This window comes from Chelonoidis abingdonii, chromosome 7, assembly GCF_003597395.2.
Source record: "Chelonoidis abingdonii isolate Lonesome George chromosome 7, CheloAbing_2.0, whole genome shotgun sequence".
Taxonomy (NCBI): Eukaryota; Metazoa; Chordata; order Testudines; family Testudinidae; genus Chelonoidis; species Chelonoidis abingdonii.
The window spans coordinates 25,556,734-25,579,419 of NC_133775.1; the positions used below are offsets into that span (position 1 = coordinate 25,556,734).

The 22,686-nt window shown below is 39.7% G+C and overlaps 1 protein-coding gene across 1 annotated transcript in view; it reads left to right on the forward strand.

Annotated features, from left to right (window-relative positions):
• The window catches only part of AK5 (adenylate kinase 5), a 172,957-nt gene that overhangs the window by 76,515 nt on the left and 73,756 nt on the right, over nucleotides 1–22,686 (forward strand). The window contains exons 7-8 of the mRNA XM_032802465.2: nucleotides 8,602–8,692; nucleotides 15,254–15,330. Of these exons, the coding sequence (XP_032658356.1) occupies nucleotides 8,602–8,692; nucleotides 15,254–15,330 (168 nt within the window). The remainder of the gene's footprint in view (nucleotides 1–8,601; nucleotides 8,693–15,253; nucleotides 15,331–22,686) is intronic.

Below are 22,686 nucleotides of genomic sequence, written 5' to 3' on the forward strand. Positions count from 1 at the left end.
CCCTGTCTGACTGAAGCAGGGGTTTATATCCCATGACTGGAGTCAGGTGCTCTAACTGGAGTCAGGTGCTCTAACTGGCCACAGCTGTTCTAGTTAATCTAAAGCAAACCTTCCTCCCTTGGCAGGGAATAAGGCCCCCTGCTAACACTCTTATGCTGCCCTCTGGCCATGCTGTATCACAATATATAACTTTGTTTGAAGAGGAGGCGGCGGCAGTGGAAATATGACATCAATGAATTCGTTAACTAAGCAGAGGAATCACAGAATAGGTACTATAAAAGCTCCAAAACTTTCTTCAGTGATAGAGGGAGAAGCCATGCAAATGGAGCACTGTTCAGCACCTAAGCAGCCACTGCTTGCATTACAGCTCCAGTTTATTTCCTTACACCCCCCACCTGCATTTTATTTTCAAAAGAACTTTTCCAGATAATATTGGTTTTTCCCATGTGCAGCATTAAGGATGCATGTTAAACACGTTGGTTTAACTAATCATTTGGTGCTGGATTAAAAAAAATCAACACAAAAGATAATTCTGAGTCTCAGACAGTTTTGTCTTTATGTGTCTCCTTAAGGGAGATAATTAAGATTGACAGTCAGCTCTGACATTTTTCTCCTCCTTTACCTTCTAAGGCCCCATATAATCCTTCCTGTCCTCCCTATAATGAAATCCATCTCTCACTCCCCTCACCTTTTGCTTATAGGACCCTATATCTCTTAGTCTAGGTTTCTGCTTTCTGGTGGAATAGTCAGAAGAATGCATATGTGATACAGTGTCTAGGCTCAATGTGGCCAGGATACGGATACCCTGTGAATTGCCTAGTTTTTCTGGTTAGCATCCCAAACAACATGTTATGTGTTTAAAAGCGATTAAAATATGTGTACTGAAACTTGTTTTCCAGAATGAGACACAAAAACATTGAAACTGAAGGACATATTGCTATTTCATCTTCTATGCTTTTTGTAGTTTTCTTCATGTTTGAAATTATTACTTTTATTTCTCCCTCTAATGTGGTCAAAGGAAAACTGATCAGAAAGAGAATTTTTAATATGTTAACTTTTTGACTATGTCAGTAATTGAAAATGTCTACATAATCAGAATATATTCCACCACTTGCTACCATGCTTCCTGATTCCTGCTCTGCAAATCTTCCAAGTGGTATTAATTATATGGCAGTTTTTCCTCAATTGAAAGATGATGAGGAAATTAGCCCAAGAGTAGGATGTCCTACTTTTGAAAGCTTGTTATGATTGTTGGACCACACCAGTAGAAGATATGCAAGAACTGAAAACCACAACCAAACCCCCCACAAAAGCCAACTATGTATTTTAGAGTGACAAGGTGGATGAGGTAATATCTTTTATTGGACCAACATCTGCTAGTGGAAGAGACAAGCTTTCAAGCTACACAGAGCTCAAATCAAGACCCCAAGGAAAATACAATTTACAAATTATAAGCATCATTACTGAATTATAATGATTGTGATGTCTTAAACTAGTGTTTCATAAACTTGGGATGCCACTTGTGTAGGGAAAGCCCCTGGCAGGCCAGGCCAGTTTGTTTACCTGCTGCGTCCACAGGTCTGGCTGATCGTGACTCCCATTGGCCACGGTTCACTGCTCCAGGCCAATGGGAGTTGCTGGAAGTGGCGGCCAGTATGTCCCTCGGCCCATACCACTTCCAGCAGCTCCCATTGGCCTGGAGCAGTGAACCGCGGTGAGTGGGAGCCGTGATCGGCCAGACCTGCGGACGCGGCAGGTAAACAAACTGGCCCAGCCTGCCAGGGGCTTTTTCCTACACAAGCGGCATCCCAAGTTTGGGAAACACTGTCAAACTATTCTGCTCACAGGATGCATATTTTTCTTAAAGTACAAATCTGAAATGTATTTTTAACAATGGCATTGTGAGGTCTTATAGTTCTTTTCTCTGAGTGGCTTCCGGATCAAATGTGCTCAGTTTACAAGTAAAAATATGTTTTTCCTCACTGCCATCCCTGAAAACTAAAACTTAGGCCTAGTCTACAATTAAAATTTACATATACATCTCTACACCCCTAAGCACCCTAGCTATGCCAACTTAACACCCATATAAGAGGTAGATAGGTCGACGGAAGAGTGCTTCCACCATCTGAAGAAGTGGATTACCTACAGCAACTGGAAAAAAAAACCTTCTGTCACTGTAGGAAACAACTATGTTATAGTGCAACAGCACCATAGTTGTGCTGCTGTAGGGCCTGTAGGATAGACAAGCACGTGGGAGCATCAAGCTAGCTACTTTCCTTTTCATGCATCATTATCCATGATAAGGGTTGCATAAATCAGATTTTGTCATCAGCCACATCTGTGCAACCTAATTCAATGGGAATTGTACAGGTGTGGCTGGTTAAAATTTAGCATGCAATTCTGTTAACAACAAACAAAAAGGAACAGCATCCATCTCCCTCTCTCTCAATTGTATGTTCCCCCCATGGATAAAAAGAGAAAAAAGCAATTAAAACGTATTTAGTCACATAGTCTTTGACCCTGCAGTAAGTTCCAGTTGGGCACACCAATGCACCCTTATGGAGCCCCAGCAAAGTCAATGGAGCACTGTGCAGGCATATGGGTGCCCTCACACATTGCTTATGGCAGGGTCAGGGCCAAAATTAAGCAGATGTGATTCTGAATGCAGATCTCTTGAGTAAAAAGGTGCCATTTTTATACAGTAATTATTCAAAGTAGAACTTCACTTTAGTGCTCCGCTTTTGGGCAAATTTATTGTCTATGGAATAAATATATTTTAAATAAAAGTATATGCTTTGACTATGGATATTTTGCATCCACCAAAGGAGGTTGGGAGAGAACTTAGCAGCACATACAAGTAATCAACCCTTTTAGAGATCCTGTTTGGCCTCTGAGTAGCAGCCATGTTAGTCTGTATCCTTGCTTATAGACAACTCCCAAACCTGAAGCAAATACTCCCCAGCAATCACACACCACACAACAAAAACTCTAAGCCAGGAACCTATCCTTGCAACAAAGCCTGTTGCCAACTCTGTCCACATATCTATTCAGGAGATACCATCATAGGACCTAATTATATCAGCCACGCCATCAGGGGCTCGTTCACCTGCACATCTACCAATGTGATATATGCCATCATATGCCAGAAATGTCCCTCTGCCATGTACATTGACCAAACCAGACAGTCTCTACATAAAAGAATAAATGGACATAAATCAGACATCAAGAATTATAACATTCAAAAACCAATTGGAGAACACTTCAGTCTCCCTGACCACTTGATTACAGACCTAAAAGTCACAATATTACCAAAAAAAACTTCAAAAACAGACTTAAATGAGAGACTGCTGAATTGGAATTAATTTGCAAGTTGGACATCATCAAGCTAAACTTGAATAAAGACTGGGAGTGGATGGGCCATTACACAAAGTAAAACTATTTCCCCATCCTTATCCCCATTCTGCCCCAGTACCTTACATCTCCTTGTCAATTGCTGGAAATGGGCCATTTTCATTACCACAACAAACAGTTCTTTTTCTGTCCTGCTGATAATAGCTCACCTTAACTGATCACTTTCCTTATAGTGTGTATGGTAACACTCATTGTTTCATGTTCTCTGTGTGTGTATATATATCTTCCTACTGTATTTTCCACTACATGCATCTGATGAAGTGGGGCTGTAGCCCACAGAAGCTTATGCTCAAATTAATGTGTTAGTCTCTAAGGTGCCACAAGTACTCCTGTTCTGTTTGGGCTCTGAAATTCTCTTTCATAAAGAGAGAACTGGATTGCACACATAGTAGAGACTTTTGTTCTTACTGTGATTAGCAAGTCTATTTTCAATAGGTAGAAAAATCCAACAAATTTAGAGATCAAATGTTAAAAATATTTAATCATAAGGGTTTTGCTATTGTTTAAAACTGAATAGGGTCAGTTGAGCACCCTTGTGTTCTAATCAAGTATCTGGTAGTTATCAAAGAATTGCCATTTAAAAATGTGTAATAATTCGCTGAAGTACAAAACTACATCTCTGTTTCTTTCAAAAATATTTTCCCCATCAAAATTACCTTCCTTCCCATAGCTCAGGGCATTACAAGTCCCGTAACATAAGGGAGAAACTGAATTAAGTGCAAGTGTTCAAATAATTGATTTTCTTTGGTTTGCAGTAACAGGATTTCACTGTACAACTTAGATTTTTCAGAGTGCGAAGACACATCTTGTGTCCCCGGAATTAGAGAATGCAGCTATGTTTTGAGTTCTGGGAAACCTTTAGAATGTTTCAAAAAGATCTAGCAATTTTCCACGGTAAACTGGGTTACTCGAGGGATTGCTAATACTGGGATACAGAGCCTTTCATCAGTTCAAACGTGACACGGCCCAGGTTGATAGCAATTAGACTATCTGACAGCAATTCACCGATTTATGTGCCATAAGTATTTATTTTTGATGTATAAAATGTGCCCCCTACAGTGTCTCAAGTAGCATGTACAAAGTCTAACAAAATATACTATTTTTTGCTATGAAACAACATATAAAGGACATCCCCTCAAGATACAAAAGTCCACCATTCTGCCTTAGAAAAAGGTCTGAGTGAAGGGGTTCATTTTAAAGGTCACTCAACTACTGCTAGATTATTAAATTCCAAAGTCAAGGACTCTCCATGGACACTGCACTGCCACCACTATACAGACTGTTAAATTTAAGGCTGAAGACCACACTTGCCTCAGTTGTTGTCACAGTGTACAGGGAAAGAGGCAATCTCTGAGATAGTCAGGATCCAAATACATAGCTCTTTACAGGGCTGGCTCCAGGCCCCAGCGCGCCAAGTGGGAGGGCGGCAGGCAGCTCCGGTGGACCTCCCGCAGGCATGCCTGCGGAGGATCCGCTGGTCCCGCGGCGCCAGTTGAGCATCCGCAGGCACACCTGCGGGAGGTCCACCGGAGCCGCGGGACCAGCAGACCCTCCGCAGGGACGCCTGCGGGAGGTCCACCAGAGCTGCTGGACCGGTGAGCGGCAGAGCGCCCCCCGTGGCGTGCCGCCATGCTTGAGGCAGCAAAATGGCTAGAGCCGGCCCTGGCTCTTTAAATCCAAATCAATTTGAATTTCACCCAAAGGTCAATAGGAAGCTAGTGCAACTCCTGAAGAACTGAGGTGATATGTTCCCTGTGAATGATTCCGTCTAAAAAAGATGGACAGGCATATTATGTCCCAGAGGTAGCTTCTGAGCAGTGTTCAGCGTCAGTCCCATATAAAGTGCACTGCAGTAACCAATCCAGAAGTCAAAGGCATGAGTAAGTGGGGTACGGCCCACTTGTGAAAGAAAGAATCATGAAGATAGTATTGTCTAGTGGTCTGAGAATGGAGCTAGAAGCCAAGAACTTGAGTTTTAATTCCGGCTTTGGCACTGGCTCACTGTGCAGTCTTGAACAAATCATTTAACTTCAATGTGCCTTAGGTGCCTTAGGTTTTGTATCTATAAAAATGGGATAATAATTAAGTTGTCTACTTTCACAACGATGTTGTGAAGCTTAGGCTATGTCTACACTTGGAGTATGATTTCCTGGCTTGAGGAGACATACTTCTGCTAGCTCTCATCCAGCTAGTGTTCACAAATAGTGTAGCTGCTATAGCCTGGTCAGCAATGAATGGCAGCATAGGCCAGCCACCCTGAGTACAAAACTGTAATTGGGACAGCTAGCCTGCCTCACTGCCCACCCCATCCATGCCACCCCAGCTACACTTCTATTTTACAGACACTAGTTCAATGGGAGCTAGTCTGAGTACCTCTATTTGAGCTAGGAATTGCACCCTCAGCACCAAGTGTAGATGCAGACTTAGTTTGTGTTTGTAAAGCCCTATGAAAATATAATGCCCTATGTAAGTGATTAAAAATTATTAAAGAATCACAAACACCTAATCAGCCACAGAGGGAAAATTGTGCTCTTTGTCACCAACCTTATCTTGAATTCCAGGAGCAGTTGGGCTTAAGAGTATCTCCGCACGGGGAACATTTTAGACAAACCTTCACATCCAACCTTCAGGCATGAGGGCCTTGTCTTGACTAGGCTGTAAAAGATCATAGATATAGATGATGTTAGCTTACTTAATCTAACTAACACCTTCTAAAAGTCTAGTGTAGACAAGGAAGGCGTATTCTTTAACTCATGCTAAACTGGTGAAGTTAAAACCTAAGGGCAGGGGTGAGGTGCCTAAGGCTTTGACTTGACCAGCTTAGCATGAGGAAGTACAACTTCCTTGTCTTGACTAGAGTTTTAGTCAAATCTTTAAATCCTAATCAAGACAGGCTTAGAAGAAAAGTGGTTATCATTCTGTGAGGCCTTAGAGGGAGAAACTAAAAGGAATAGGACTGAATAGGAATAGGCATGCTGAAGACACCCAGGTGGCTATGTAGGATTTGGTTTATTGGTACTGGTTCTTCAAGTTTTTAGATACCTTCCTCCAGCATGCCCTGTTCTTTTCTGTTCTCAGAATCTCATTTGTTAGATTTGTTCTTTCTCCAAAATTTCCTTTTCTTTCCCCATTTTCAGGACTATTTCTCTGGGTCTCCAAAGCACATATTCTGTCTCTGTCTGTTGATAACTATTATGATGAATGGCCATCAGAGATTCTTCCTTTGGATTCTTTTTTGCCTCTAAATCCACTATTAGGTACTGAAAGGAAATTCCACAAACAACAAATACAGAACAGTTTGTATAGTGCGAGTCCTATACAAGTTGTCATGAAGGACCATGTGGGCTAATAAACAGAGTGACACTGATTTTCTAGAAGTAGAGGCTAGCTAAAGGCTTTAACAGCTTTCTGAGTAAATCCTTGGGTGTCACGCTGTATTCTTAACCAATATACATGATAAGTATTGGAAGAACAACTAAACTTCCACCAGTGCCAACCAGCATTTAGACCAGCCCAGCTCCAACCAGCATTTAGACTAGGCTGTAAAAGGGTTTGCACCTTTGCAGCAGCAGCCAGGCTTCTCTCACACAGAGTGTAATAAATTACGGTACTAGGACAAGGTCTAGAAATAAGATTAATTCTTTTTAACAAGATGTCCTATTGCTGGTTGCATCACTAATACTAAGTCATTTGTGTCATAATCTCTCTAAGAAATCTCATGCTCCTGGATCCCCAAACAAAACAAGACAAACAAACATTGACTATAGAGCTGGAGCATGCTGTTAGCAGAGTTTCAAACTTGAGAGGACAAGCCCATCAAAGCTCATGAACTCACATTCATCAGTGGACAGCTATTTGCCCCTTAGGCTCATTCTGCATCACAAAGCACATTATTCTAAAAATGACCCCATAATGTGGAAAATTGTGCCAAGAAGCCGGTTTATGATTAAAATTGCTCCAAGCCTCATAGACAAGAAAAGAGCTCAAGATGTATATAAACACTCAGAACAGATCATAATCTGGAACCTGGTTTTTATTTTGGTCATGTATAAGGACAGCTGAAAGCTTGTTTGGTTTAATAGAAACTTAGAATGATTTGTGGTGGATCAGGGGTGGGGGATGGATTTAACCCTAAGTCTACGCTGAGTGTTTAGTTTTCTCTTGGAAACATACCTGTCTTCAGTTGAGGAGAAAAGGCAGCTTAATGTACCCAAATGTACATTTTCCCCTTTATTTCCATGTTCAATTAACATGAAGAACACTGCAGATAATCAGCTGGCAACATATTCAAATCAATAAAAGAAAAACATGAACCATCTTCAAGCAGGCATTCATAATTTATTAAGTAGGAACAATAAATAAAAAATGATCTAGTTGAATGGTGCAGTGATAAATACCAGAAACAGGGAAAAACGGTGTAAAATGATGGATTGGGACAGAGAGCTCATGAAACAGATGAGAGACTAGGATGTAGGAAAACAGAAGTCAAACTTTGGACAAAGGATTTTCTAAATGAGAGAGGGGCAAAAGTCAAACTCAAGAAGCTATTGTACAATTTTAAAGGGACTTCTCCCCCCACGTGATTTTGTAAACTTATATTAATCAGGATAGTACAGATATCAGATAGCAATACACAAAGGAAACTTTTTCTTCCTCCACTTATTACAGGTGAGTTTTCAAAAGTATTTCATTTTTCCAGTAACTCCCTGAAGTTCTGAAAGAATGGCTCACATATTTAAAAGATTAGTTTGAGCCACAATTCAGAAGTAGTTCAACGATTTTGACTTACAAATTAAATTAATTTTGTTACAGTATCCCCCTAAAAATCAGGTGATAAGAACTATTCATGTGATCTGTAGTTTCACAGTCTCCACATAGATACTTTGGATGGCAGAAAAAGTGTCAAATATAGTGCTATGTATTACTAATATTGTTTTCTGAGCTTCTACCTTGGAAATGTCAGTCTTTTAAAATAACTCAACTGCTTTTTAACTGCAGTCTGTGAAAAATGGACAAGTTGGCAATGGAATGAATCATAGCTAAGGGCTTGATTCAAAGCCCATGGTAGGAAATTGAAAGATTCCCATTGACTTTAATGGTTTAGGATTGGACTGCATATTATTTAATAGCATTCATCTAAATAATTCATCCTGTCCAGAAGTGTCTGACTGCCTTCTTCTTTTCCAACAGTTTGATGCGGACAGGGATGAAGAGGAAGTTTTCTATGATATACGCATGGCACTCGACAATAAGCTATTTTCTCCCAAAGAGGCAGTGGCAGGTGAGTTACTGTACAAGCATAAGAAACTGTTTATTTTCAACATCAAATGTAGCAGTGATGTCTGTTTTTCATATCCATCAAATATTGACGAAAACACTGAAACAAACTCTTGACTTCTTCCCCACCCTCTCGAAATTGCTAATGTTCTCAGCTACAGAAGGTGGCTGAGGTGATATCTTTTATTGGACCAACTTCTGTTGGTGAAAGAGACAAACTTTCAAGCCACAAAGAGCTCTTGTTCAGGTCTGGGAAGGAAATGGTATGTTTCCCATTTGAATGGGCAAATATTTGGAGAACTGACATATTAGGAATCATCAGGGCTTGGATATGAGATCTCGGGGGGGGCCACAGAAATGCACAAATTGTGTATGTCACCTACAGAACAGGTTGCATTCGGTGGCTCTACAGATCGCATAGACCCACATAGCCGAAAACCCATTGCAAGAGGAGCAGCAGGCAACATCTGCTGCTCCTCCAATAACCACATTAGCTGTTAATGAGCTCCGCAACACGTGTTGGAGGATTTTCCCCCCTCGGCCCTTCTGTGTTAGGGTATGTCCAGACTACCTGCCGGATCCGCGGGTAGCGATTGATTTATCGGGGATTGATATAGCACGTCTTATCTAGACGTCATATATCAATCCCCGAACGCGCTCCCATCGACTCCAGAACTCTACTAGAGCGAGTGGCGGTAGCGGAGTCAACGAGGGGAGCCACGGCCGTTGATCCCGCACTGTGAGGACAGGAGGTAAGTCGAAATAAGATACGTCGACTTCAGCTATGCTATTCCCATGACTGAATTTGCATATCTTACATCGACCCCTCCCCCCAGTGTAGACCAGGCCTTAGAGTGAATTTTCATGTGAACAGGAACCTTGTACTTGCCTTTGTCCTCCTTCAGGATAGGGTTCAAAAGTGAGGTAATCCAGTCTCCAGCTTAAGAGCTATCACTTCAGTAATTAGCCTTTTCTCCATATCAAACATGGGCATCAGACCAAAGAGGATACAGTCAGTTGGGTACCTCCCTTTTTCAGAAAGCGTGTGAGGATTAATAAAATAGCAGGCAATTAAAGGCTCTTTGCTTGTATCAATAATGTTTGTAAAGGTATTTAGCCCCAGTTCATTTTGTCTTTAAACTGTTAGTATAATTGCAGATGTAATTTGGTTCATAATGACTAACAAACAGACATTATTTTCTGAACACATTCATGGCTTCAGATCATCATATTTGATATGCCGTACCTTGAACTACTCTTCCAAGATCCATGTGCAACAAATATTTAGAGAAAGAAAGCTATTCAGTGTGCTCATAGATGATAAAGATATTCTTTTTCATTGTGTCTCCGTGAGCTATATTAAGACTGTTGCCAAAAGCAACAACCTGTCATGAAATTCCACCACTAAAGATTGCAATAAATTTTGTATTAGAAACATCTTACTGAGAGCAAAATGGAACTGTTATTCTAATACCAATCAGTTATCTTTTTTTTTTTTAATTATCTTTCCCTGGAAAATGGTTTTCTAAGCATTTGGAATGCTGAAATGTAAGACTTATTAACTGAGTTAGACCATTCTTCAGAGAGTTTAATAAACTAAAAGGACAATTTGACTGTATTAAACCTAATTTTTTTAACTATATGGACAAACCTAGGTTTCACAGAATTTTTTTAAAATTATTTTTATTACAATGTCAAATGTAAAAAGCGCAAATGCCGTTGTTCTTAAAAAGATATATTGTGTAAGGATATTTGAGGCTTATGGACTGCAAATAAAAAAAAATTTACATTTGTGTGGGACTATATTAACTCTACGTTACTGAAATACAAATTGTCCAAACAGCTGCTTAATTAACTTGCATCAATGTGATTCTGCTACCTTTCAATGGCAAATTAACAGCAGCTAAATTTAGACAGATCAGCATAATTTGACTCAATATAAATGAACATAATAAATTAACACTGGGGTACATTTCTGTGCTAGGATCCAGACATCTGTTATACGTATTCGCCCATGAGTTATACCTCGATAATAGTTTTTCACTAACTGTTCTGTGCAATTCAGCTTCATAACGACAAAAGAGGTGTCAAAATCTGAGCCAAATCTTTACTAAGATTGAACTCTCAATTTGCAAAATAGCATAAATGTTGCCCTCTGTGTTAAAGATGCAAAGTTTAGCACAAAAGTAAATAAAATTGTTTGAAGTACCTTCTTCCTTCAATAACTTCTTCTGCGTTGTGGAGCTGATTATTTAGCTAAGGGAGCTCCAATAAAGAAGTCAATGGAAATTTTTAAAAAATGTACTCAACTGTATAAAACCCTTTCCATTTTTCCCCTTTGGAAAACACAGTACACGTGAAAATTAACTAACTTCTCCCCAACCTCATATGCACATACATGTCAAAACTGAAAGAGGTAGTTCAGGTTATAAGTGCTCCTTTTCAGATCAGGTCTTGGGTTTTGCATTCTGTGACTCCATTCCAGCATAACATTTAAGCACATGAGTAGCTCATTGAAGTCAATGGGATGACTAAGATATCTATGGGTTGCTCTGATGTAAATTGTCATATGCTTAATGTTAAGCAAGCATTTAAATGCTGTAATGGAATGGGACAATGGAATGCAAAATGATCCACACCAGCTAAGGATGTATCCCTTGGTGTTAACCATATGCTAAAGTGCTTTGCAGCCTATATCTGTGTACAAGCTTAACATTAGGAAGAAAGATGCAAAAAACCCCACAACATTAATTAAACCTTGTTTATGATTGCAGGGTATTACCAGACCACTGCTAGATATAGACTAGCCATGAACATGCACTGATATTTTAAAGAAAACATTTGACAACTCTTTCTTCATCCACTTATTTCCCTGGTCCTGAGTTCAGAATTTTTGTTTCTCCATTAATACTGATGACAGCAACACCAGTTTAGCATAAGCCTCCTGAAAATGGGTACAGAAAGTTTTAAGCAAACAGGTTGAGACTCGGAACACCCACCAGCCCTCTGACTTCCCCCACATCTTTCAAGGTCTTTTAGTGTGTCAGTGGTAGTTCCCATCCCTATCCTCATCACTTCCATTATTATACAGGTTGATCAACTGGCCATTTCCCACTCCCATTCTCTTCAGTGGATGTCCAGCAAACCTGCTCTCTTCCCCTACCATCCCTGTAGTAGCAGGCTTTAGTGTGGGTCCAGCAAGTTAGGTGTGTTCCCCATAACAGTACAGTTAGACTGGCAAACTACCTACCCCATTCTCCAGTCCTATCAATACTGCAGCAATGGTATCCAAAAGCTCTGCTATGTCCCTACTGCTTTTCCTTATTCTCGCAATAGCCTTTTACTACAGTGTACTGCAGGGCATCTCTTTTAGGTTTTTCTTATTTCACTCACCAAAAACATAGCTCTCTCTAGAATAGTCAGAGAGTGACAGATGGTTTTCCTTTCACTAAGTTCTCAGTGAAAACAAGAAAGAAAAAAAATCTCTCAATTTATCCTACCCTTTCTTGAACCTTGCAAAAGAGTTGGGACTTCTGCAAAGAAAACAAGCCTCACAGTTCAAGGAAAAACTGCCTTAGACAATTTGCCATGTTACAAATACAGAACTATTATGGCTTTTCTAGTTTAAAATACATTGTGTGTGACCACTAACTTTCAGCCCAATCTTTACATTAAAAGTTTGTGGTAGTCTATTTCCCTAAAAAGTACTTAGCTTCTAAATCCAATATTTAATGTAAATGTTCCCTGTTAGGGAGGAGACATAGTGCTCCCAGTAGATAAGGAATATTAGTGATAGTTAATCAAATATTGTACAAAAGTGCCTCTAAAAACAATTGGCAGTTCAAGGTAGGTCATTCTCAATCAAGATTCAGGCTTAGTTATCTGCCTTGATGCAATATTAAGATTGAGACTTCAGTTGCATAAAATACAAGAAACTTAATTAAGCTTCTCATAGTAATCTTAATTCTGTCCTCTTGCACCTATCTATAAAACCAGGTATTTTCATTAGAACACCTCACAAAACACTTATACCAACCTACAGAATGCAGCACAGGTGCATCTCCGGTTACAGAGATGGGGAAAGTGTAATCCTTTTCTACTATATTAATATAACAAATTGTTAACATATACAAGAACATTTTTTTTAAAAACCCACAGATGGTGGGCCAATCCATCCCTGGTGTAAATCCCATAAAGTCAACAAGCTGCATCAGGGATGAATTTGGCCAATTATAATATAGATTGCAAATTAAACAGCGTTGGAGTCATCTCCTTTTACAAAGCTTTATGGTTTTACTCATCATGCTATCCAGTTCTGCTCCTCATGTTCTCTCTCTTATTGTTCATCTCACCACCTACACAGATGATTACTATGTAAATGTGAAAAATAAACAAAAATAGCTGATGCTTAAATGAATTGGGAACTATGAAACAGTAAAGCCTTTGGGGACAGTGCATGATACAGACAGCTCTCCATATACACAGTAAAATAAGAATTAGATTTAATAGTGAAAAAAAAAATTTAATCAAAAGATTAGTGGCAGCGTTAAGACTATGGCCTTGGCTACATTTGTGAGTTACAGCGCAATAAAGAAGCCCCGGGTGCCCGAGCTCATTCCCTGTCCATACTGGCAAGGCATGTAGAGCGCTTTGACTCTGCAGATACAGCGCTGCTGGTACTCCACCTCGGCAAGTGGAATAATGTTTGCTGCGCACCTGCTGGAGCGCCGCGGCACCAGTGTGAACGAGGTGTTGCGTTCCTGTGCTGTGATCAGCCTCCAGAAATGTCCTTTAATCCCTTCAGTCAAGTGGCCACTCTTGTCGTTGTGAAATCGGCTGCAGGAATGTGGAAATGCCCTTTCAAAGCTCCATTTCGGAGAAGCTGGCTGCTTATCAGCTTAGGAAAAAAGCAAACATTTACTGTTTGCTTTGAGTGAGTGAGAGAGAGGCGGGCGGGGGTTTGGGGGGCCTGAACTTACAAGACAGCATGCTGACACACTCTCAGCACCCCAAAAACCCACACTCTCTCCCCCCACAGATACACAACACACTCCCTGTCACACTCCACCCCACCCCGTCCCCATTTGAAAAGCACGTTGCAGTCACTTGCATGCTGGGATAGCTGCCCATAATGCACCGCTCTCAGTGCCGCTGCAAGTGCCGCAAATGTGGCCATACCAGTGTGCTTGAAGCCGTCAGTGTGGACAGACTGCGGGGCTCTCCTGCTGCGCTCTGCGAAGGCGGGTTTAACTCACAGCGCTCTACATCTGCAAGTATAGCCATGCCCTACGTGGTCAATAGTGCCTGTTCCTCCCAAAGATATTTTGCTGCATGATCACCATGCAACCCAGCAGAACATCATTCCCGCTTCCCCATCCATAACCCTGACTGATGACAATGGGTTACAATAAAAATTATATTTATTAGCTGCTCTAGTTCTTCACTGCTCCCAAATTGGTAAATGGTGGTTAGGCCCTCAGCGGGCTTATTGACAGCTAATTTGTAGCTGCAGTCTAGAATGGACTCAACATTTGGGTCCTAGATTTTCTCATTATTTGAATTTGTTATAATGTTAGGGTTTAAAATTCTGTAAATCAGTGGAGTGAAGACAAGTTGAAAGTTAAATAAGAGTAGTAACTTTTGTTTTTAATTAGTCTACTAAAGTGATGGCAAAAAGTAGAAGATATATTGAGTTTATGTTATCAGGAACTCAAATAATCTTGTAACAATGTGCCCACTGAAACTTTCATAAGTCCCAGATACTGGTGGGCTGTGATGAGCTATGAAAGGGGCTAAATTATTACTGCAGTAGAAGGAACAGGGAATCCTTCCTTTCCCCAGAACACAGGGGACTGCCATAATCCATCTGCCAGCACTGGGGAGTTGTTGCTGGCAGAACTGGTGGTCCCAGAATAGATGTTTCTAGGATGCAGGTGCTAGGGGCCATCGCTCTAGCCTGTATGTTGGTACATCTGGACTAAGATTGATAGATTTTCCTACCACACCAGTTTAGTCTTGGACACCTCGAGCACCTCGGGAGGTATTGAGCCCTATTTTTCCAATGCCCTGAAGTCATTTACATTAGAGCAAAGCAAATGTAAAATGCAACCCTTCTGATTTACTAGTATACACAAAGTAGATTATGTCTTTCTCAGTCTATTGAGAATCATTACTTGATCCCTTTGTGTATAAAATTATGTTTACTCTTCACCAACTTTATAGTTAATTAAAATTCCAGTAACATTTTTGTACTGCATTGCACAGTGTACAACACTTTGCAGAATACATGAAAGGCACTGTAATTCAGACAGTATACTAATCACATTAACCACTCATTATTAGGATTGTTGTAGCTTTTAAAAGACATCTCTGAAGAACAATCACACAGACTGGTATTCTTTTACATACAAATGACTCCTTGGACAAGTTTTGTTTAAAAAAAAAACAAACCAAACACATGGACAATGAAAGAACCTGATTGAGATTGGAAATATAATTATGTCCCATCATGTGAAGTGAAAACTGCCAGTCCATTTCTGAAGTTTCATTTCCTTTCATATTTTAGGGCCAAATGTACTTGATCTTAGTCTGACTATGGATTGTGGAGATATCGCTGATACCGAATTTGACTTTGAAGACCAGGTAATTGCTTATCTAAGTATGTCTTCTCACACACACAGTGAAGTAGCTATCTGCTTATGGGAAAGCAATGAAGATTACTTTGGCTTCAAAGCCCTATTCTCCATCCCTTACATTTTGCAGTTTTCTCCATCCAATTCAGAATGGTGGCACATGTGGTTCTGTTACAGACAAACAGAAGTCTGTCATGCTCGATTTCCCTGCCTCATTAGGTATATCCCATTTAGAGTAGGAGCAATGGTTGAACATATTTTAGAGGAGATGAGTTAAAAAGAAAAAGGTGTAACTAAAACCCAAGCAAACATACGCTCCACTTGAAATGGTTGTGTTAAGATCAACCCTCCTATCAAGTGCAATGTCATCTCTGTTGTGAGGTCAAATTCAGACAGCCTTTTCCAAGTCCATGGAAAAAGAAATGATCAGATGGTGTGTCATCCTACTCCTTAACCCATGGAGGTATGAAAAGGCAGGACCTAGAGTCAAAGGATGGGCTCAGCCTGTTTATAGTATGTATGCGCCCTGCCCTAGTTTCCCCTCCTCTCTCACAGGTTACTCCTGCCATGGCAAAACCAGTCTGGAAGGGACTATGCATAGAGTCACAGCCTGTCACAATACAGGTCCACGCTAGAGTTACGGTATGCTACACATCTGTTCGAGAAGTGGAAAAGGGCCTGAATATTGTCCCGTTAAATATATCATTGAAAGATTGAATGAGGTCAGAAAATCTCTGCTGAGGGCCATCTCCTATTGCACTAGCATATTTTAAAGTTAGATTTTTATAATCCTGCTTTTCACATTTTCATTTCCTCATTTGCATATCTGTCCTTCGGTTTTCTTTTGCCAAATTTGATGCAAACACCTTCAAGGTCTAATATATTCTACCCTCGCTTACTTCTCCTCCAGTTTTACCCGCAGTCCTTTCCCTTAACTGTTTTTTACAGGTCTTCCTATTCCCAGCTTTTTGACTCTCTCTGACTTCTGTCCATCAAGCAGCCTTGCTCTCCCTTCCAAATCTTCCTTAAAGCACACACTTCCACCAGTCGTTCCTAAGTTGACCTCTTTATCAATGAGCTCCTTAAGATTCTTTTGTTTTTGCTTTATCTTGGTTAGGTCTAACTCTTTAGGATAGGGAGAGGGTCTGTTAGCTTTGTAATGCAGAGTGTACCATTGCAGTGCTATACAAATCCATAAAAGAATAATCATTATTTTTAATTTTTAAATGACGGATGTGTGTGTTCCCTTGGCAAAGTATGAGTCCCTGGAGAAACAGCACACCTTATTCCACAACCTGTGTACGTAAAACCAAATTATTTTAACTGGTCCTTAAAAGTGCAGCTCATGGTTACAAAACAAGATTAACAGGAAAAAGTGTGTGAAATTGCTAATTTCATTGTATTGAGTCATTTCATGTATGGTTGGGTTTGGAGGCGGAGGGTTAAACTTATTTGTTTTTTAGCCGTATGTTTTGTTAAGAAGGTTGATATAGCACCGTATAAAATTCATTAATTGCAAGTCTTCCTCCCACTGCTTAGGGTTGACTGTCATTCCTGCCCTGAGCAGCAAATTGTCAGGTTGGCAATGAAGCAAGATTGTTGTCAACTAGGAAAAGAAGGAGAGGAAAAAAGCAGATTTGAAAACCTCCTAGCCATAAGCACCAGAAACATCTGGTGCAGTTTTAAAGCAGCTCATTGATAATGGCTGCCTTCATCAGGTAGTGGGAATTACTAATATGGCCATTGATTCAAAGGTCAGGAAAACAGATCAAGTAAAAAAATAAAACCCACAGGACAGATTTCTATTATTATTGATCGTTGTGTCTCTAAATCTGTGATGGGCATTTTACAGAAATGGATAGAAGAAACCCAGTTCTATCCAGAAGCACTTACAATCTAAATTTAGGCATGACACAAGTGAGGGAAATATATGAAAGAAAGGAAGGAAGAGATTAGAATATGGGTTACAATCATAAAACTATCCAGCTACTCAGAGTGTACGTACACATCTGAAAGACTAAATTAGAAATTATCCTCAATAAAAGATAAAGTAAAATGAAGTAGATTACTAGACTATGTGGAACTGCTTGTATTCAATGCTGGAACACATTTTGACTAGCACAGTGACTTAATACCCCAGTGACTTACCGCAAGACACATTATTTAGTAATTGTCTCAAGCACCAACACCCTCTACAATGGGGCTCTCAAGTGAAGTAGGGATGCATGTCTAGATACAAGTGTGTCATGTGAGGATATTATTGCAAAGAACAGCTATCAGGAGGAATGTGAGGGGTAAGTGGGTTGGTTTCCAAGCAACCTTATGCAGCTAAGCTACTAAAATAATGGTTGAGATTTAGCAGAACATTTTGGCAGCCACTGAGCAATTAGAGATACATGCATTTGTGGGTTACTGCTATATGGCATGTCCTGCTTTCATTGGGGCAGATCCTCAGCAGGGACTGAGCAGCATTTGGCGCAGCTGAAATGGAGGCACAAATATGCCCTTTGCACACACTAAATTTTGGGGGTGCTTTGTGTCAGGATGGTCCCTGAAGTAAATTACGACAGCCTGAGGACATCATTATTTTATGCCACTTGATAATGGCCTACCAGGGGCCATTCTGGGAGCCAAGAATTTTCTCACCCACATACCCCCTGGCACTGGCAGCCAGGAGGGTGAAGTGGTATATGAACCTCTAAGACTATGCCACCCAAGGATTCCACCACATAGAGGCGATCCTTCAGTGTACAGCTCTGCTGATTTCAGCATTGCTTTGCTCCACTGTGCAAAGCAGCATTAATTGCAGGTCAAGATATGGCTCTCTTTTTTGTAATTTTAAAATGATTCTGTATATTTTACACCTTTATAATGTAAATTAGAATAAATTGCTTATAATTTTCAATAAACAAGCTGACTGTTCCCCACTTGCTATTCATGAATGCTTTAGGAGCCTGAATATTTGCACCTCGGTAAGACCCCGAAACATTGTAAGGCAACACAAGGGAGGCCATGTAAATTGAAGAAATCTGCAAAAGCAAATTTTCAGATAAGAATTACATTTCCATTCCTACTCATATCTGGAACTAATAGTTCTAACGAACAGGTTCTGCGTCAGAGATGATGTAGACAGGTATTTTAGAAACACTGTTTAGAGAACAGTTCTGAAAAAAAGACCACACAATGCATTCAGCTCATAATGTCTTGTGAAAGAATGAACCAAATTCCACTTCCTTACTTTACCCATATCTTTTATTGATTCACTGTCCCTAAAAAATCTCATGCAGACAGTTTTTAGGACCATTCAGATCTGACCATTCCTCTTCTTCTGAGCCATGATTTCTAAGCCTATCAGAAGATAGATCCAATTACAGAAGTCATGCACTGCATCCTATGCCAAATCATGAAGTCTGAACTGCAGCAGCTGAATTCCCTTCCTTTGCAAAAGTCTATCTAGGCTAGCGTCCTGATGGTCACGTACATCAGAGTCGATGTATTCTGTTTAACCAAATGTTTAAATATAAAATACCCCATATTGATATGTATTAGGACTGTAACAATGGGCCTGCCAGAGGGGTGCAATGCCCTTGTAATGCTATACATGATGAACTAGAAATAAAAAGACATTTATTCTTAAGCCAGATCCTCCACATCCAAAGTATTGCTCCTGAAATTTTCAAATGTATTCATTAGATTAAGTCAGAACTCACCCAGTTAAAAGATCATATTACAACAATGTGGAAGAAGTGATTTCTTCATAGTTCTTCTCATTCAGTAACATTTTACAGCAGATTTAAACTTGCAAGCTCACCTTCGAAGCAATCAGTATTAAAACTCAATAAGAATATTTCCAAGCTAATAATTTTACCTTCATTTGAGAGAAACAATATCTACAACCTTTTAAAACAGTACAAAACTGCTTGCCCTAAACCTAAAATGCTCAAATATCTCAGATTCACCCTTATCTTCATTCTCCATCTAATTTGCAACCATAATTCCAGAACGAGATTTGTGATTCCTAGGTTTCTCACAGAGATATCTTTCTTCAACTGCACATTCTCCATAATTTCTATTTCAAAAACCTTGGATCAAACAAAGCTCCAGCCTATCCGCTGCTCCTCATCTAAGCACCAACCTTTCACTTCCATTTTGGCCTTTCTTTCTCCATTAACATCTTTTACTATCCCATGCAGTGAACTAATTAATCTAATTTGGATATGTTACTCTCCTTTGATAATAAATCCTAATACAAGGTTGCATTACTTAAAGCAATCAGATCTAGTAAAACTGCATTTACTTCATTGAAGTTAGTCCACTATCATACCTGGCATATCCCCCTTAAAAAAAAACAAAACCCACAATATAGGTGGGCAGATGGGAAGCATTCCTAGCAAATGGAATAGGACTGGATGTCCCTGCCTCCTGCAAGTTCCCTGCAGTTAAAGGCGTGGCGGGGAGGAGCTGCTGTTTAGGCAGCCAAGCAGTTACAGCTCCTTCATTAAAGAAAATGACAGCAGCCAATGACCCAACTGAAAAATAGACAGCTGGAGAAGAGCTCCTGCTATTTCTACTCAGACCAGGACCTCATCCTTGGTTTCTCATCCTGGGAGGTAACAGGATTGCTTATGGCAATGGAAATATATTTTTATTGTATTCTCCCAATTTCTAATACTCATTTTTAGAAATATTGTTATTTCTATTATCTGTTTTATTTAATGAAGAAATATTTGCATTAAAGACAATGCAGGTGTGTGCATCTGCACATACAATATCTGATTACAGAATTGCTTTCTGGCATGGCTATATTGTATTACTGCTCACTGTATTCCGTTATGCTTACTATTGAGTTTCTTGGCCATGCCAGAGAACTAGTTGCTATTGTGCCATTTGATGCTAGGACTCAGACATGTTTTATCATTCAAAATTCAATAGTTATTTTGAAGTCTACCATTTGGTCTAAATTTAAGTGCATTCAGGCCAAACAAGAATATAGATTAATTGGAACCAGTGAATCACGTCAAAGAGCTTCAGAATGAAGTAACAAATTATTTTCTTGTGAAAGGCAAAGCTTTTATGGACTGCTTCAAGTTCAACCAGCCTGTAGAGTAAGAATATGCCCTCATTAGATAAAGAATTGTGTCTAGAAAATAGGTGGAAGCTTACAATCTGAATATATGCTAACAAAGCAAGAATTAGTTAAAATTTAAAAAACCTACACTCCAGGTAACCTAGGAGAACATGCCTTAGTCAAGGGGATGAAAGCTAGATGGACATAAATACTTGGGGAAAAATTGTAAAAATGCCGAGTGCCTGACTCTGGGCGCAATTTGCACACACATTTTTTGCCACAAAATAAATTGCTAGATCGGATGCAGGTTGTTTCCCCCACAGCAAACTACCTTATTTAAACCTGATTATGAGTGCAAATAGCATTTACAAAATGGAGATGGTCAAGTATGTTTAAGATAAAAGAAAAAAATGTCAGAAATATATCAAAAAGGTTTTCTGTTCAGGAGTTCATGCAATCGCCTGTATTAAGCAAATTGCATAACCTGATCTGTTTTGCAAAGGAAAAATGTTTTATAATTAGAAAATGTCCCAGGATTACTCAAAAAGCAACAAACAAAAGAAAGAGGAAATAGAGGGAAAGAAACTCTCTCAAAAACAGAATTACATTCTACTAACCCAGAAAGCAAATTCTTGTTTAGAAAATATGGCAACAACTCTTCAAGATGCATCGCTACACTATCATTTCGAGCCCAGAGTATGTAAAAAATTAGGTTTTAGGATACGCAAATATAAACGGAAAGGTATCAACTCAACCAATGAAAAACAGACTCTGTTACTACCAGGAGTAGAGCAACATATCCATCCTGATACTTTGCCATAAGTAAAAACTCAACCGATAAATGTCCAAGAGAGAATCAAAATGCCTGGGAAAAAATCCTAGTCAATACTGTAGCAGAACAATTTTCAAAAGAGGGATAGACGGCAGTGAATTCAAATTCTCTTTTAGCTAAAGGTCTATGGATATCAAAGATCTTCTCTCTGCTTCTACCCATATTATCTCATTTCTCACATTATTTTGTCTCTCAGTTCCCCACTTTTGGAAGACAAGATCCCCGGGAATAATCCAGCACTACAGAGATGATACTTCAAGGGCTGAAATTACAACATGACAAAGAACATGGTTCCCACCTCTATCAGCTATACAAGAACTTTTAGTTTCCACTGGGACTTCTACATCAGTCCTTCAAGATACACAGTGATTAAATTATTTAAGAAGCTGAGTCAGACTGCAGGAGAATACACTATGATTTTTTAATCATGCTCCAGGACATAAAGTACATAGTAAAGTGGCAGTTGCATTCACATATGCTCTACAGCATTAATCATAAGGAATCTGACTTTAAAAGATGACCATGAGCATCCAGAAGGCCACAGTCCTCCAGGCTTATCAACTCCAATGTTTTTGTTATGGGCTTTTCTCCCTTATTGATATGCAGTGACATCTCTTCAGATTATAGATCCAGATTCTGCCTTTGGAAGGAGAGAGATTATAAACTGGAGGACATGAATGTCAATAAGGAAAAATGAACATTCAAACCACAGCAGAGGTTCTAAAAATCTGTCCTAACTTTAGGCAGATGAAACATGCTTAACAGAAATCTACTGAACCCAATGCACAATCTGTTCATTTTGAGTTACCATGGAAACTGTCCTATTAGGGGCTAAAAAAAACCAGTTCTAGAAACAAAAGAACTGTAGTTTGCCTTGAACAAAGCGCTGCTTTAATATGCTCAAAACTAAATGTCTTTTTGGTGCTTTTATTTCACTTTGTATATCTTTCAGGATTATTCAGTCATTTCAAAAGTGTACGTTCTATACAATAAAACAAATCTTATAGCTCCATTCTCCATTGTGCAGGTTATTCCCACATAGGGGAATAGAAATGCCACCAGGCCAAACCTGCAGACTATTCTTGGAATTCTTCTGTCGGGAATAGAAGTGGTGTTTGCTTCCCCATATGTGGAAGACACGAGGCTCCACACTCAAACCCAAAGATCTTAGTGGGGATCTGCCAGAGACAAGGTGAAACTGCCTACTACCCCAAGCTAATTGCCTACTGGAACCATATTATCAGAAGCTTCCTAGAATCCCCCTCAGTTGGAATGTCATTGCATGGAGGGAAACCCATGTAAGGCCTGGTCTACACTACGCGTTTAAATCGATTTAAACAGCGTTAAATTGATTTAACGCTGTACCCATCCACACTACAACGCTCTTTATATCGATATAAAGAGCACTTTATATCGATTTCTGTACTCCTCCCAGACGAGAGGAGTAGCACTAAAATCGATATAAA